The sequence below is a fragment of the Pleurodeles waltl genome, chromosome 4_2 (assembly GCF_031143425.1).
Source record: "Pleurodeles waltl isolate 20211129_DDA chromosome 4_2, aPleWal1.hap1.20221129, whole genome shotgun sequence".
NCBI lineage: Eukaryota > Metazoa > Chordata > Amphibia > Caudata > Salamandridae > Pleurodeles > Pleurodeles waltl.
In genome coordinates, this window is record NC_090443.1 from 657,513,642 (window position 1) to 657,529,509 (window position 15,868).

General features: G+C 48.3%; 1 protein-coding gene across 1 annotated transcript in view; it reads left to right on the forward strand.

Moving 5' to 3' along the window:
• Nucleotides 1-15,868, forward strand: part of LOC138293923 (vitellogenin-like) — a 605,610-nt gene that overhangs the window by 377,621 nt on the left and 212,121 nt on the right. Inside the window, exon 21 of the mRNA XM_069233203.1 lies at nucleotides 6,104-6,323. Within this exon, the coding sequence (XP_069089304.1) occupies nucleotides 6,104-6,323 (220 nt within the window). The remainder of the gene's footprint in view (nucleotides 1-6,103; nucleotides 6,324-15,868) is intronic.

A 15,868-nucleotide genomic window follows, 5' to 3' on the forward strand; every position in this document is an offset into this window, starting at 1 on the left:
CAAAAAAGACTGGGGATGACCCTGCATAAGCAAAAGTCCAACACGACCCCCTACCAGCCTAAAGCCAGGGGAGAACAATCAATACCTTGATGTACTTCCCTGATTGGGGCGATAGAACAGGGACCCAGGCCCACAACAGCAGGGGCATGTTCCAGTTCTACGCCTTCCTGACTCCAGTTGGATCCCTCTGTCCATACTCTCAGGGCCCACTAAGCTAACCCATGGGGAACCCTTCTCCACATCTACAGACACCATCTGTGCAACACCTAACTTTACTTTGCTCACAGATGTATTGCAATGGGCAGATAGTACCACCAGGGCCAACACAGTGGTGTTGCCCACTCCACCCCCGGGGTGTGACTCTCGTCCTCCCCCCCCCAGGGACAACTCTGTCCACTAGGACAGCAAGCCACAGTGACCCCAGACAACTGTCAGGGATGAGAGCCCGACCTCAGGCCTCTCTAACCACTGTGACTGTGGAGAGTGGGGGGTGGTAGCCCCAGGTGCCTGGCACCCTTTGACCACTCTCTCTTCCACCAGGTCAGGGATGACAACCTGACCCTGGTCCTCCCCTCTGGGGCTCTGTACCCTCCCTGCAGAAGCGGCACCCCCAGAGTCAAAAACTGTCAGGGTGCTTGTAGAAGCAGTCCTGCACAATTCTTCCATCAGTGCAGGGATGTTAACCTGCAACTGATCCTCCAACCGGGGGTCTGTACCTTCAGGTTGGACCAGGGCCAGGGGTGAGGCTTCCCTCCCCCTGCCCTCTCTTCTGGGGTCCTGAACCACCCAACTAGGAGTGGCCCCCCCAGAAGACAACATGGTAGGGGCACTGTTAGCAGTAGCCCCTTCCTCCAGGTCAGGGGGGACACCCTTAACCTGGCCTCCCAATCCAGGGTCTGTACCCACAGACTGGATCACTGCCTGGCAAACCAGGGCTTCCTGGGGGGCATACCTACCCCCTACCAGGTCAGAGTTTACCCTCTGAACCTGGTCATCCAACCCAGGGTCACCACCCTGCGGTTGAACCACTGCCTGGCACACCAGGACTTCCAGGGGGGCACACTTACCCCCCTCAAGGGACACACTGTCCCGAAGGGCCACACAAGAGTCTGGCTGGCGCAGGTCCCCTGACCTCTGCCCATCTGACAGAGTCTGGATTCCCCCCAACCCAGAAATGGTCTCACCAAGGTCATTCATGGGGGGCTCTGCTCTCAGAGCTGACCCCTGACCCTCCAGGTTCTCCACTGGGGTCCGCAACCCCCTCTCAACCCTCTGTCTGGACTTCTGCACCCCCTCACTAGGAGTGGTACTGCCAGACACCAGAACTGGTGGGACGCTGGCTACAGCCGCCCCCCCAAGTTCTCCTGACACTGTGGGGTCTCCCTCAACAGATGGCCCTATGGTACAGGCTAGGCTCCCCCCCTGGTGTTCCCGCAGGGAACCCTCCAGGACCTGGGACCGGATCTCGGGCACCTTGGGCCTCAACCCATCCTCATTCCCTCTCCTCTGAGACTGGACATGGGGTCCCTCACCCATCCCACTACACTGGGACCTACCTGGGACACTACAATCCTTCCCTACCTCACCTGGTTGGGAACTACCTAGACCACTCCTCTCAGGAGCACCCCCAAATGCCTATTTCAGACTCTCTGGTACTCACCCAGAAGTCTGCCTCCATTGTAAGCTCCCTGGGGTCAGAGAACTCACACTCCACCTGGTGTTGGCATAGCTCTGGAAAATAAGGACTAGACATATGCTCTCCAGCAATTACATCACTCAGCCCCTCACATGAATTAACCAAAGTACCCTTCACCCAACCATCCAGTGACTCTGCTTTGACAAAGCACCCCACATCACCCTCCTGAGACTGGTGAGACAGTACCTGACTGTCCCTGACACTCAACCCACACTCTTCTGGGATGTCTTCACACTCCATAACCAGGACTTCTACCTGGGGGGAACCCCTCTCCCTGTCACTCTCACCTAGAGTCAGTAGAGTGTCCCTCCCACCAGTAGGAATATGACTCCCCATGCCAGTTCCCCAATCCACCTCAGGGACCCTGTGCATCACTGGAGCTACCTCATACCCCTGAACCTCCTGGCGTGTGTTAACTCCCTCCTTCAAGTAGGGCACCACCTCTCTGGGCATGTGCACTTCTGCAGCATCACTGGATATACAATTGTTGCTGCCACCATTCCAGCTGGACTCAGCCCTCATGACTTCCAGCTCTTTCAATTTAAGCTCGTAAGCATAAATCATTTTTTTAATCTCTAAGTTCCTCCTCCTTTCTTCCAACTCCCAATCGAGCTTTTTCAGCTCCCATTGGTACTCCCTCTCTGCCTGTCTGTCCTGTAACTCTTCAGGAGTCAGACCCTTGGGTGACACCCTGCCATCCCTCCTGGGGACCCTCCCCCCAGGCGTAACAGGTTCCTCCACTACACCACTGTGTATCCTCTGCACTTCCCCACCCATATTCTCCTCCTCTGTGTGCCTTCCAGCCTTCTTGATTGTCACCCAGGCCCTCTGTGCCTGTTGCAGCTCCCCCTCCCTGGTGGAGCTCTCAGTGGGACAGTCAAGATCTTTAAGGAACTGTTTCAATTGAGCAACTGAGTACTCCTTCAGTTTCTCCATTTCAAACACAGCTCCAGCTGTTGCATCTCCAGATTGAGACATGATGGTCACAAGTGCAAAGTTCCAAAGGCAGAAAAAATAACTTCCCAATGAAGTAAAAAGAATCAGTCAAGGGATCAGCAAAATCATGGAAGTAGAATAAAAAGAGTCCTTAAGAGAAAAATCAAAAGATCACCAAACAAGTAGTATGTGGTCACGTAGTGGTCTGAGATCAAAACAGTAGTGTACACTTAATCACTGTATGTCAAGTACAAATACAAGTCCAATCCCGACCGCTGGTCACCAATGTTAGAAATGGGGTCTCTGGTTGACAGTCAGGTTACCCCCTGTTCAAGCAAGGACCCTCACTCTAGTTAGGATAAAAGAGAATCACCCTCAGCTAACCCCTGCTTACCCCCTTGGTAGCTTGGCAGAGCAGTAGGCTTAACCTCAGAGTGCTGGGCATAAAGTATTTGTACCAACACACACAGTAACTTAATGAAAACACTACAAAATGACACAACACCAGTTTAGAAAAATAGGAAATATTTATCTAGACAAAACAAGACCAAAACGATAAAAATCCAACATACACAAGTCAAGTTATGATTTTTTAAAGGTTTAAAATAAAAAGAGTCTTTAGGTAGATGTAACAACACACTAGCGCTGCTAGCGTGTAAATGTACCTGGTTTGCGTCAAAAATAACCCCGCACGGGCGGTGTGCGTCGAAAATAACCCTGCACGGTTATATGCGTCGAAAACAACTCGGCACGGCGATGCGCGTCGAAAAAGCCAGCCACGCGACGGTCCGAAAGTCCCGCGGCGCAGGGTGCGATCTCTCAGCCTTCGTCAGCGATGCTGCGCGTCGTTTCTCCTGCTCCGGGCGTCGATTCTCCGGTCGCGTTTCCTGCGGCGTCGTTTCTCAGCTGCGGAGCCGGCGTCGCGTCGTTTTCTCAGCCGCGATCGGATTCGCGTCGATCTTTTCTCCGCACGGCGCTCGGTGCGTGTATTTTTGTCCTTAGGCTGCCAGCCTCTCCTTTCAGGGTCCCAGGAACTGGAAGGGCACCACAGAGCAGAGTAGGGGTCTCTCCAGAGACTCCAGGTGCTGGCAGGAAGAAGTCTTTGCTATCCCTGAGACTTCAACAACAGGAGGCAAGCTCTACATCAAGCCCTTGGAGATTTCTTCTTCAAGATGGAAGGCACACAAAGTCCAGTCTTTGCCCTCTTACTCTGGCAGAAGCAGCACTGCAGGAAAGCTCCACAAAGCACAGTCACAGGCAGGGCAGCACGTTTTCCTCAGCTATCAGCTCTTCTCCAGGCAGAGGTTCCTCTTGGTTCCAGAAGTGTTTCTAAAGTTTGTAAGTTTGGGTGCCCTTCTTAAACCCATTTTAGTCTTTGAAGTCACCTTCCTTCAAAGGGGACTCACACCTTCTTGTGAAATCCTGCCTTGCCCAGGCAAGGCCTCAGACACACACCAGGGGGTTGGAGACAGCATTGTCAGAGGCAGGCACAGTCCTTTCAGATGAGAGTGACCACTCCACCCCTCCCTCCTAGCAGAGATGGCTAATCGGGAAATGCAGATTACACCCCAGCTCCCTTTGTGTCACTGTCTGGTGTGAGGTGAAAAACAACCCAACTGTCAAACTGACCCAGACAGGGAATCCACAAACAAGGCAGAGTCACAGAATGGTTTAAGCAAGAAAATGCTCACTTTCTAAAAGTGGCATTTCCAAACTCACAATCTTAAAATCAACTTTACTAAAAGATGTATTTTTAAATTGTGAGTTCAGGGATCCCAAACTCCACATGTCCATCTACTCTCTAGGGGAATCTACACTTTAATCATATTTAAAGGTAGCCCCCATATTATCCTATGAGAGAGACAGACCTTGCAACAGTTAAAACGAAATTGGCAGTATTTCACTGTCAGGACATATAAACCACATTACTATATGTCCTACCTTATCCATACACTGCACCCTGCCCTTGGGGCTACCTAGGGCCTACCTTAGGGGTGCCTTACATGTAAGGAAAGGGAAGGTTTAGGCCTGGCAAGTGGGTACACTTGCCAAGTCGAATTTACAGTGTAAAAATACACATACAGACACTGCAATGGCAGGTCTGAGACATGATTACAGAGCTACTTATGTGGGTGGCACAACCAGTGCTGCAGGCCCACTAGTAGCATTTGATTTACAGGCCCTGGCACCTCTAGTGCACCTTACTAGGGACTTACTAGTAAATCAAATATGCCAATCATGGATAAACCACTTACATACAATTTAAACAGGAGAGCATATGCACTTTAGCACTGGTTAGCAGTGGTAAAGTGCTCAGAGTTGAAAAGCCAACAGCAACATGTCAGAAAAAAATAGGAGGCAGGAGGCAAAAAAGACTGGGGATGACCCTGCATAAGCAAAAGTCCAACACATACACATGCACTCCCAGCACATACAATTTTAAAGACAAAAGCTTACCTGCGACAGGCCCACAACTTCTAAATCTCTCATTTGCCTTCAGCAGCCAGGGGCAGACCCATGAGCTTCCACGCAATCAGAAGCCGGAATAGTGTTGATGTGCCAGGGTAGACCTATTTCCCTATTGCAGCTTCTGATAGGACAGTAGGGCATCTGATTGACAAGCCCTAAAGCTCCATTATCTGAGATGCTGCAATGTGCGATGCTAGTGCAGCATGTTAGATATGTATTGTGTATGTGTGAGGCTGGGCTGTAACAGCCCCCCCTCAAAAAATATACGTAATACAGCTGGTGGACCTATCTTCTGCTAGCACGATAGTATTACAGCTTTTACATGCAAACAAACGATCTGTGACCTAGTTTGTTTTCATATAAAAGCTGCAATATGCTGAGCAGTAGTGGCAGAGGGAGGCAGTGGGTCAACTCCCTGATACCCCCTAGGGGCAGACGAAGATAAAGCATACAGGTTTAGGGATTTAGGAGGACAAGAGGTATAAACTGAAAAGTTTAAAGGCAAAGGCATGCCTTCATAGATTGACAATGGTGGTCTAAGGGCAAGTGTATAGACATTTCACTAGCTGGAGAGATATGGAAACCAGAGCCCACACGACTGTGGTAGATACTTCTGGCATGGTGACCTTTCCCTGGCATGACTTTCTGGCCAGGTTCATTTTATCATTGATGTAAAAAGTCTTCGTTGATACGAGAAGATTGTGTAGCCATTACTAGTGTTTCACTCATGAGAGCAGAATTTAATTCTGAATTGCTTTGAATGGGTTTTGATATTGTGAGGCGCAACTACCGGGCACCTTATTTTAAAAACTCAAATGTTTGATTGCTGAACCACGATGAAGACTTTTCGTCAATATGTCTGGCTTTTCCAACCTGGAGACATGATGCGGAGTACGTTACTGTGCCCTAGAAATGAATCAATAAGCATTTTTCTGCGTCTGTTCTGGCAAGGTTTCGAAAATCTATTTTTTTAATTTTTAAAGTGTTCCTCTTATTTACCAGGGAAGTTTTCCTTCGGAATTTCTTTCTAAAGAAAAGTCCTACTCAGCAGAAGAGCCATTGCACTATCCTGCTCCAGCTGCAGATTCCAGATGTGCAAAAGCACGCCAATTTGGGTTTGAAGTGTGCCTGGAGAAGACGTCTGCAAACGCTGGATTCATCAAAAACTCTCTGCTCTATTTCCTGATAGGAGGGCATACTACTGAAGTGTCTTTCAAACCAGGTAAACATTCAACCATGGAGGTAAACAAACTAACCACAGGCATCACGAGATGCCACTGCTTACTATCAATCTGTATTCAACACCTGGCCGGCTCGCTATCACTCTAATTGTTCAAAGTGCGCACGTGCACACACACACGCGCTCGCATTTTCACACACACACACACACACACATACATTGCGAGCCAAAAATAGCTCACCGTATTTAAAAAGTTCATAAACATCAATACTGAATATAAACAGCAAGTTTTATACCAGAATACACACTATTGCATATACGTTTTGATTTGAAAATAATATCAATTCAAGGGTTCGTGGAGACGCTGGATGGGGCAGGTGACTGTGTATTTCACTTCTTCAGGAGAAGGAAAGCAACTGTCGCCACAAAAGGTGGTCTTTCAGATTGTGTGGGAAAAAAATGGGATGGGACAGTTGGGCACGAAGTCTCCCCTTCTCTCTCCGTGAAAGACAACACACGCACAATAGAAAGAAAGGAGCCCCCCCCCCCTCACAAGACCACACCCTTACATTAAAATAGCTAAACAATGTGTAAGAAATGTAAATAGCAAAATATAATTTAACCCCTTTGCTGCCAGGCCTTTTCCCCCTCAGGTGCCAGGCCTGTTTTTTGGCTATTTGGGGCAGGGTGCGCTTAGGCCCTCATAATTTTTTGTCTACATAAGCTACGCACGCCAAATTTGCGTCCTTTTTTCCAACATCCTAGGGATTATAGAGGTCCCCAGACTTTGTGGGTTCCCCTAAAGGATACCAAGAAATTAGCCAAAATACAGTGAAAATGTCGTTTAAAAAAAAAAAAATGGGGAAAAAAGGACTGCAGAAGAAGGCCTGTGTTTTTTCCCCTGAAAATGGCATCACAAAGGGTTTGCGGTGCTAAAATCACCAGCTTCCCAGCTTTCAGGAACAGGCACACTTCAATCAGAAAACCCAATTTTTCAACACAATGTTGGCATTTTAATGGGACATACCCCATTTTTACGATTTTTTGAGCTTTCAGTCTCCTTCCAGTCAGTGACAGAAATGGGTGTGAAACCAATGCTGGATCCCAGAAACCTAAACATTTCTGAAAAGTAGACAAAATTCTAAATTCAGCAAATGGGTAATTTGTGTAGATCCTACAAGGGTTTCCTACAGAAAATAACAAATGAAATAAAAAAATATTGAAATTGAGGTAAAAAACCAGCCATTTTTCTTTACTTTTTACTCTGTAACTTTTTCTTGAAATCTCAGATTTTGTCAAACAATATACTGTTACATCTGCTGGACTCTTCTGGTTGCAGGGATATATAGGGCTTGTAGGTTCATCAAGAACCCTAGGTACCCGAGCCAGTAAATGAGCTGCACCTTGCAGTGAGTTTTCATTAAATACCGGTTATAATTCATTTGCTGAAATATAAAGAGTAAAAAATAGGTATCAAGAAAATCTCTGTATTTCCAAAATGGGTACAAGATAAGGTGTTGAGGAGCAGTGGTTATTTGCACATCCCTGAATCCTGGGGTGCCCATACTAGCATGTGAATTACAGGGCATTTCTCAAATAGACGTCTTTTTTGCACACTGTCGTATATTTGGAAGGAAAAAATTTAGAGAAAGATAAGGGACAATAACACTTGTTTTGCTATTCTATGTTCCCCCAAGGCTCCCGATAAAAATGGTACCTCACTTGTGTGGGTAGGACTAGCGCCCGCGACAGGAAATGCCCCAAAACACAACGTGGACACATCACATTTTCCCAAAGAAAACAGAGGTGTTTTTTGCAAAGTGCCTACCTGTAGCTTTTGGCCTCTAGCTCAGCCGGCACCTAGGGAAACCTACCAAACCTGTGCATTTTTTAAAACTAGAGACCTAGGGAAATCCAAGATGGGGTGACTTGTGGGGCTCTGACCAGGTCCTGTTACCCGGAATCCTTTGCAAACCTCAAAATTTGGCTAAAAAACACATTTTCCTCACATTTCGGTGACAGAAAGTTCTGGAATCTGAGAGGAGCCACAAATTTCCTTCCACCCAGCATTCCCCCATGTCTCCCGATAAAAATGGTACCTCACTTGTGTGGGTGGGCCTAGCGCCCACGAAAGGAAATGGCCCAAAACACAACGTGGACACATCACATTTTTTCACAGAAAACAGAGGTGTTTTTTGCAAAGTGCCTACCTGTGGATTTTGGCCTCTAGCTCAGCCGGCCCAGGTGGGGCAGAAATGGCCTAAAATAAAGTTGCCCCCCCAACCTCCCTGGGGAGCGACCCTTGCCTACGGGGTCGCTCCCCTTGCGTGGCGGCGCAAAAAAAAAGATCCCCGGTGCCTAGTGGTTTCTGCTCCCCTTGGGGGCAGATTCACCTAAAATCAGCCGATTTGCCCCCAAGGAGGGCAGAAATGGTCTAAATACAATTTGCCCCTCCAGGGCAGCGACCTTTGCCTAAGGGGTCGCTCCCCATCTCTAAAAAAACAAACAAACAAAAAAAAATGTAAAAAAAAAAATTAGCCCTGGCGCCTAGAGGTTTCTGCCCCCCGGGGCCGATCGGCCTAATAACAATAGGCCGATCTGCCACCGGGGGGGCAGAAATGGCCTAAAATAAATTTGCCTCTCAACCCCCCCGGGGAGCGACCCTTGCCTACAGGGTCGCTCCCCCTTGCGTGATGGGGAAAAAAAAAAAAGATCCCTGGTGCCTAGTGGTTTCTGCCCCCAAAATCAGCCGATCTGCCCCCAAAGTGGGCAGAAATGGTCTAAATACAATTTGCCCCTCCAGGCGAGCGACCCTTGCCTAAGGGTTCGCTCCCCACCTCTAAAAAAAAAAAAAAACACAAAATAATATTAGCCCTGGCACCTAGAGGTTTCTGCCCCCCCCCAGGGGCAGATCGGCCTAAGAACAATAGGCCGATCTGCCCTCAGGAGGGGCAGAAATGACCTAAAATAAATTTGCCCCCCCAAACCCCCTGGGAAGCGACCCTTGCCTACGGGGTCGCTCCCCTTGCGTGACAGCCCAATTAAAAAGATCCCTGGTGCCTAGTGGTTTCTGCCCCCTTGGGGGCAGATTTACCTAAAATCGGCCGATCTGCCCCCAAAGCAGGCAGAAATGGCTTAAATACAATTTGCCCCTCCAGGGGAGCGACCCCTGCCTAAGGGGTCGCTTCCCATCTCGAGAAAAAACAAACAAACAAAAAAAAACACAATTTTTTTTTAGCCCTGGTGCCTAGAGGTTTCTGCCCCCCCCGGAGCAGATCGGCCTAATAACAATAGGCAGAAATGGCCTAAAATAAATTTGGCCCCCCACCCGCCCTGGGTGCATGATGGCGCAAAAAAAAAGATCCCTGGTGGCTAGTGGTTTCTGCCCCCCTTGGGGGCAGATTGACCTAAAATCGGCCGATCTGCCCCCAAAGCGGGCAGAAATGGCCTAAATGCAATTTGCCCCTCCAGGGGAGCGACCCTTGCCCAAGGGGACGCTCCCCATCTGTAAAACAACAACAACAACAAAAAATCCCCGGTGCCTAGTGGTTTCTGCACCCCTTGGGGGCAGATCGGCCTAATTAAAATAGGCTGATCTGCCCCCCTGGGGGGCAGAAATGGCCTAAAATAAATTTGCCCCCCAGGGGAACGACCCTTGCCTAAGGGGTCACTCCCCTTACGTGAAATTCACAAACAAAAAAGAAAACTCCTTGGTGTCTAGTGGTTTCTGTCCCCCTTGGGGGCAGATTGGCCTCATAAAAATAGACCAATCTGCCCCCAAGGGGGGCAGAAAAGGCCTTAAAAAAAATGCTCCCCCCCCCCGGAGCGACCCTTGCCCACGGGGTCGCTCCCTCATGCCAGTTTCCTTTTTAAAATTAAATCCCTGGTGTCTAGTGAGCGTTTTGACAGCCAGATTGCTTTCAATCCGGCTGCCATAACGCAGAGAGAGACTTCAAAGGGAAGGAAATAACTTTCCTTCCTTTTGAAGCCTCTCTCGGCCTCCCCCACGTGATCGGAAGAGAAATAAAGCATTTCTCTTCTGATCGCGCTGGAAGCTGAGCTTCCAGTGCGATGGGAAGAGGCCCTGTGACAAACAGCACGCAATCGCACTCTGACGTCACAGGGGAGGTGGGGGGGGTCGGGGGTGGAAGGGGAAGGGCTTCCCCTTCCACCCCTGCCTTGGGGTGGTGGGGGGGGAACGCTTCAGAGGGAGCGCTAGCACTCCCTCTGGGATGTGTGCCCAGGAAATAATGGTTTCGTCCTGGGCACAGCAGCACTGTGCTGCAGGACGTAACCATTACGTCCGCGGCACAGAAGGGGTTAACCTTCAGAAATTGCAATGCATCTAATGAAAAAAATCAAAATCAAGTTGGAGTCAAATTTACAACACATTAAAATAATGTTGAAATTGTGTTTTTAACATTTGCAAACACTGATACATAACCTTTATTTATTTTATTTTTTTGGTTTTGCAAATGCTTATTTTATTTGCAAAACTGTATATTTGTGGATGTGCTGTTGCAAGTTAATATTCATCAATAAGTCCTCTGTTCATCTCTTTTTGCCACTGATTCCCATGGAGGAGCATGCTGCCTAAATGTTGGATCACAATGTTCTTCCAAACACTTTACTTCCATTTTCAGTGATACGCACTGGACCTCTGGTTACATCTTTATGCACTGGATCTCTGGTTACATCTTCATTCGCTGAAGATTCATCCCATTACAACCCATTAGTCCTGTTAGCCATGAATATCGTATCAATCCATTCAGAATCAGTGAATAAAATGTCCAGGAAAGCTTGAATGGCCATTTTGTTTGTGTTGGTTTAAATTTAACTAAAGAGAAGGCAATACCATTTAAAAAAAGGACATTATGCATAATAAAGAGACGTGTGCCTCACTCATTAGTAATCAATTTCAACAGACAACATCAAACATATGGGGAAGAAAAAGACGCTGGCTGGACAGTTCCATATACCTACTTTTCAGAATGCAATAAAAGTTTTATACAACTCACAAGTGCTTAGAATATTGTCCCTGTACATCCATGTCAATTTGCTTGCATTCAGTATATTGTCCTGCAGCCTTCAGGAAGTGCCCATCTAGTTCGGTTATAGCTACAGGTAGGTATCATGTTGAAATTGTATATATACCATAATCAACCACCATTATCGGCAACAGAGGAATCAAAGCCCAACAGAAGCAGGCACCAGTGGGGTGGAGACATCCTCTAACATGGGCTCCCATTGCACCGCAAGAGGATACTTGCGCAGTCCCAATGCATCTTCGCGCCTGAGAGCCGTACTCTCCGCCCTCACCCAAACATAAAAGAAACACGCCCATGCTTCATATGTTGATGCCGCCCTTTGAGGGCTATAAGGAGCTTGCCCACCAAGAGCCCCAAATCCAAAAAACAGGACATGGCCCTTAGCTTCTTGCCCCAAGGAAACAAGCCCAGGATGCACACCTCCCATGTCAGTGGTATGGGCCGGTCTACGCAATGCATTAATAGCGCTAGGATTGAGGACCAATACTGGCTCAAAGTGGGGCACCACCACAACATATGCAGAAATTCTGCCCCTAACTCTTGACAACGTGGACAGGCGGCGTCCGTTCGGGCAAAATATCTATTAATTTTGCCTGATGTAAGATAGGCTCTTTGGGTAATGGAATATTGGATGAGTTGAAATTGCATATTGCACAGGCCATACGTGGGAGTTTCCAATACAGTTACCATTCCTCATCCATGAAAGGTTTCCCTCTGTCTCCCTCCTAGCATGCCCGGAGTGCCACAAGTGGTCCTGATGTGTGTAGCCGGAAAGAGTCCGCCAACCAGTGTACTATATGTCTTCCCTCTCCAAAGACATGCATGTATTGCAGTGTGTGGTGTATCTGGGGTACCACCGCAATGTCACCCCATGCATTCTGCAAAGTCTGCCTGAGGGAGCCATATAGAAGAAAAGTGCCTGGACCCAAGTCCAACAATCTCCCTCAGTGTGTTGGGTATGGAGGGTACCATCTGTGTAAAGATCTCCCAGGGTGTATATGTCCGCTGCATGCCAATCAGCTAGTTCCGCAGCCGATGTAGCACACACACCACAAGGTGTACCCAAGAGTGATATGGCTGGTGCATAGGGAATAACATCCCTCGTGAGATAGCAGCATCTGCGGAAGCAACAATAGGCTAATTTCAGCAATAGAGGCACCGGCGCCACAGACCTAGTGCAGGTATGAAACAAATGAAGTAATTTACATAGTGACCATGCCGGAGGATCAGTGGCCATGTCCGCCAGCTGTCTTGAAGAGAACCAGCGGGCCACCCATTGTAGCTGTGCAGCCAAGTAATAGTGCTCCAAATTTGGCAATGATAGGCCCCTCAATGCTAGTGGATAATGAAGCTTAAAGAGGGCTACGCGAGAGCGTAATGTATTCCAAATTAAACTATGCACATTTCTCTCCATGGAATGGAAGAAGGATATATAGAGGTAGGTTCACAAAATAATATAATAGCCTAGGCAGCACTATCATCTTCACAAGGGCCACCCTGCCAATGACTGTCAGTGACAGCGCCTTCCAAAACACCATTTGGCGGTGTAAGCCCGACACCGCACTTGTCAGGTTCCCTTCAAACATATCTGACTCAGTGTGATTTACCTGTACACCTGGGTATCTAAGTGTGTTAGGTTGCCATGTGAGGTCAGGTGCAATAGGAACAGGGCCCGGCTTAGGCACAGCTGGCGTCAATGGGAAAACACATGACTTGGCCCAGTTCACCTACAGGCCAGACACCTTCACATGAGTGTTGAACAATGATATTATATCTCCAGGGAAATCTTCCATGTCCCTGATATACCCTTGAAGGTCATCTGCATACAGAGAAACCCCATGATTCCCATCCCTGTGGTATTCCCCAGGTCTGTCCCGCTCGGCGCAGAGCAGCTGCCAATGGCTCCACCGAAAGTGCAAAAAGCAGGGGAGACAAGGGGCTTCCCTGCCGTGTGCCCTTCTTGATGTTAATGGGGGGCGACAGGAGGTGTCCCGTACTGGCTTGGGCCAATGGCTGCGTATGTAATAATTTCACCATTTGTATAAAACGAGGGTCGAAACCATACTTCGGTAGGATGGCATAAAGGTAACTCCACTCCCGCGAGTCAAAGGCTTTCTCCAAGTCGATCACTAAACAGCCCGCTCGTGGCCAATGACCGGGAGCAGACATCAGTATCTGAAAAAAACTGCGGAGATTAAGACACGTTGTGCGGCCTGGTACAAAACCGCTTTGATCCTCATGAACCAATGTAGGCACCAGTGGGGCTAGTCTCATTGCGACAATTTTGGCTAATATTTTGTAATCCATATTTAGGAGTGCCAACGGCCTGTAGGAGTGTAGACTAGTTGGGTCTTTGTATGGCTTCAGTAGAGAGACTAGGGTGGCCTCCCTCAGTGTATGGGGTAAGCATGCCAATGCTGTGGCCTCTTCATATAAAGTAAGCAATTAAGGCGCTAGTTGGGCCAAGTATGCCTTATAGAAATCGGCCGGTAGCCTGTCCAGGCCAGGCACCTTACCATTCACCAGCGACTGGATGGCTTCCTGTAACTCAGCCAGCAAAGGAGGACCGTCCAGTTCGGAACACTGCCCGACCGTAATTCGGGGCAGGGGTATCTCTGCGAGAAATAATTTGATTTAATTCAAAGACGGATGGAGGTCATCGTCATATAGAGCCCTATAATGGGTGTGAATGGCTGCATGGATTGAATCGTGTGTGTATAACAAATGGAATGGATAGCACCGCTCTAGGAGAAGTCCCCTTTCATATCAACCGGGTGAGCAGAGCTCCAACACTATCAACTTTGGCATGCAGGTTGGCTGAGTGTGCTGTTTAGTTGAGCCATCTCAAATGCTCAAGGAGTTACGAATGGCTTTTGAGCACAGCTTGCAGCTGAGGTAAGGCATCGGGGTTTCCTATCACCTCTGACTCATGTTGCAGTAGATGCTCTTCTATTACGGACACCTCCCGGTCCAACTGCCTGCGCACACCAACATTAAGCCCTCTACAATAATCCCATAGTGCTGCCTTAAACGGGTCCCACTCGATTGCCCAAGACGATGTAATTTCTGCGTTAAGTTTAAAGTAGTCAGTGATCTGCTGGCCTATTGACTTCCGGAATGCTGCAGCTTCTAATGCTGCAGGCTGCATCTTCCATGTGGGGACAGGGGACTGGGCAGTCCCATCCCAGTCTAGCTGGAGGTATTGAGGATTGTGATCGGTGTGAGTATGGCCCAGATAGTCAGGGTGCACGACCGCCGGTATCAGGCCAGCATGCAGAGTAGCCTATCAAGTCGGACATGTAAGCCATGAGTGGCTGAAAGAAAGGAATACACCTGTGCTGTATCATTATAATGTCACCAAACATCCGTTAGCTGCCAGTGGTGGAGCCATGTCACTAGCCCGCAGGCATTTGATATAGCAGTTGTACGCTCCAATGGTGGAAATGATCTATCTAAGTACGGGTCTAGCACACAATTAAAATCCACTCCAATTAGCCAGGGAACATCGCTCCATTGTGCCAGCAACCGGTTGAGCGCATTGAAAAAGGGAATTTGATCTACATTAGAAGCATAGATATTACCAAGGAGAACATGCCTGCCGTTTAGTTTACCACGAAGAAACACATACCGGCTGTCCGTGTTGGTGACCTGCTCCAGTAGATTGAACGAGACCCCTGGTCGGACCCATATCACGACTCCCCGCACATAGGATAAGTAACTTGTGGAATATACCTGCCCATGCCATTTCCTTCTCAACGTGTCTGCCTCTGAACTTATTAAGTGTGACTCTTTCAATAAAGAAATATGGGCATTTCGGCGCTTCAAGTAGGAATATATGGCATACCGGGGCGCTGGGGTGTGCATGCCACAAATATTCCATGTTATAATCTTAACAGGAGGCATCATGCAAGGAAACTACAGGTGGAGGGGCTGTGCATATGCAACATGCAGCTGGGATTGTCAGTGACGCGCATGAGGAAGCTCAGCAGCGCTTGGTAGATAATGCCATAATCTGCCTAGCATCAAGCAGGTGAATGGGTAGGTAACAACAATCAACATAGCAGAACAATAACATAGTGAATACCAAGAGAGCAGCACACTAGAACAAGTGGCCACCCAAACCAAATGATAACAACTAAGGCAAAGATAGTTGGCCTCACAATTGCGGGGTGACCAATGGAGAGCCCACAGCATGTAGATACAGAGGGGCCGTACTGAATGCCACTTAACAGGTAGACCAGTGCTCACAGCCATAGTCGGAGCATTCTACATTGGCAGCAGCTATACTTGCATGTGAAGGACATTATTATAACAACTGGTAAAGTTAGATGATAGTGTCTGACGTCTGTGGAGTTATATACGGAGGGACGCGGGGACTCTGGACAGATTACCAAGTAACAACAGAGTTCTCTCCGTCTGAGGACAAGGAGCCTGGTGTGTATAGTCAGGAAAAAACATCACTTTGGGGCTATCCACTCGCACCTCAACCAGTGAGCGGATTTCTGTTAACACCATATCTCTATCACAACAGTGAAGAAA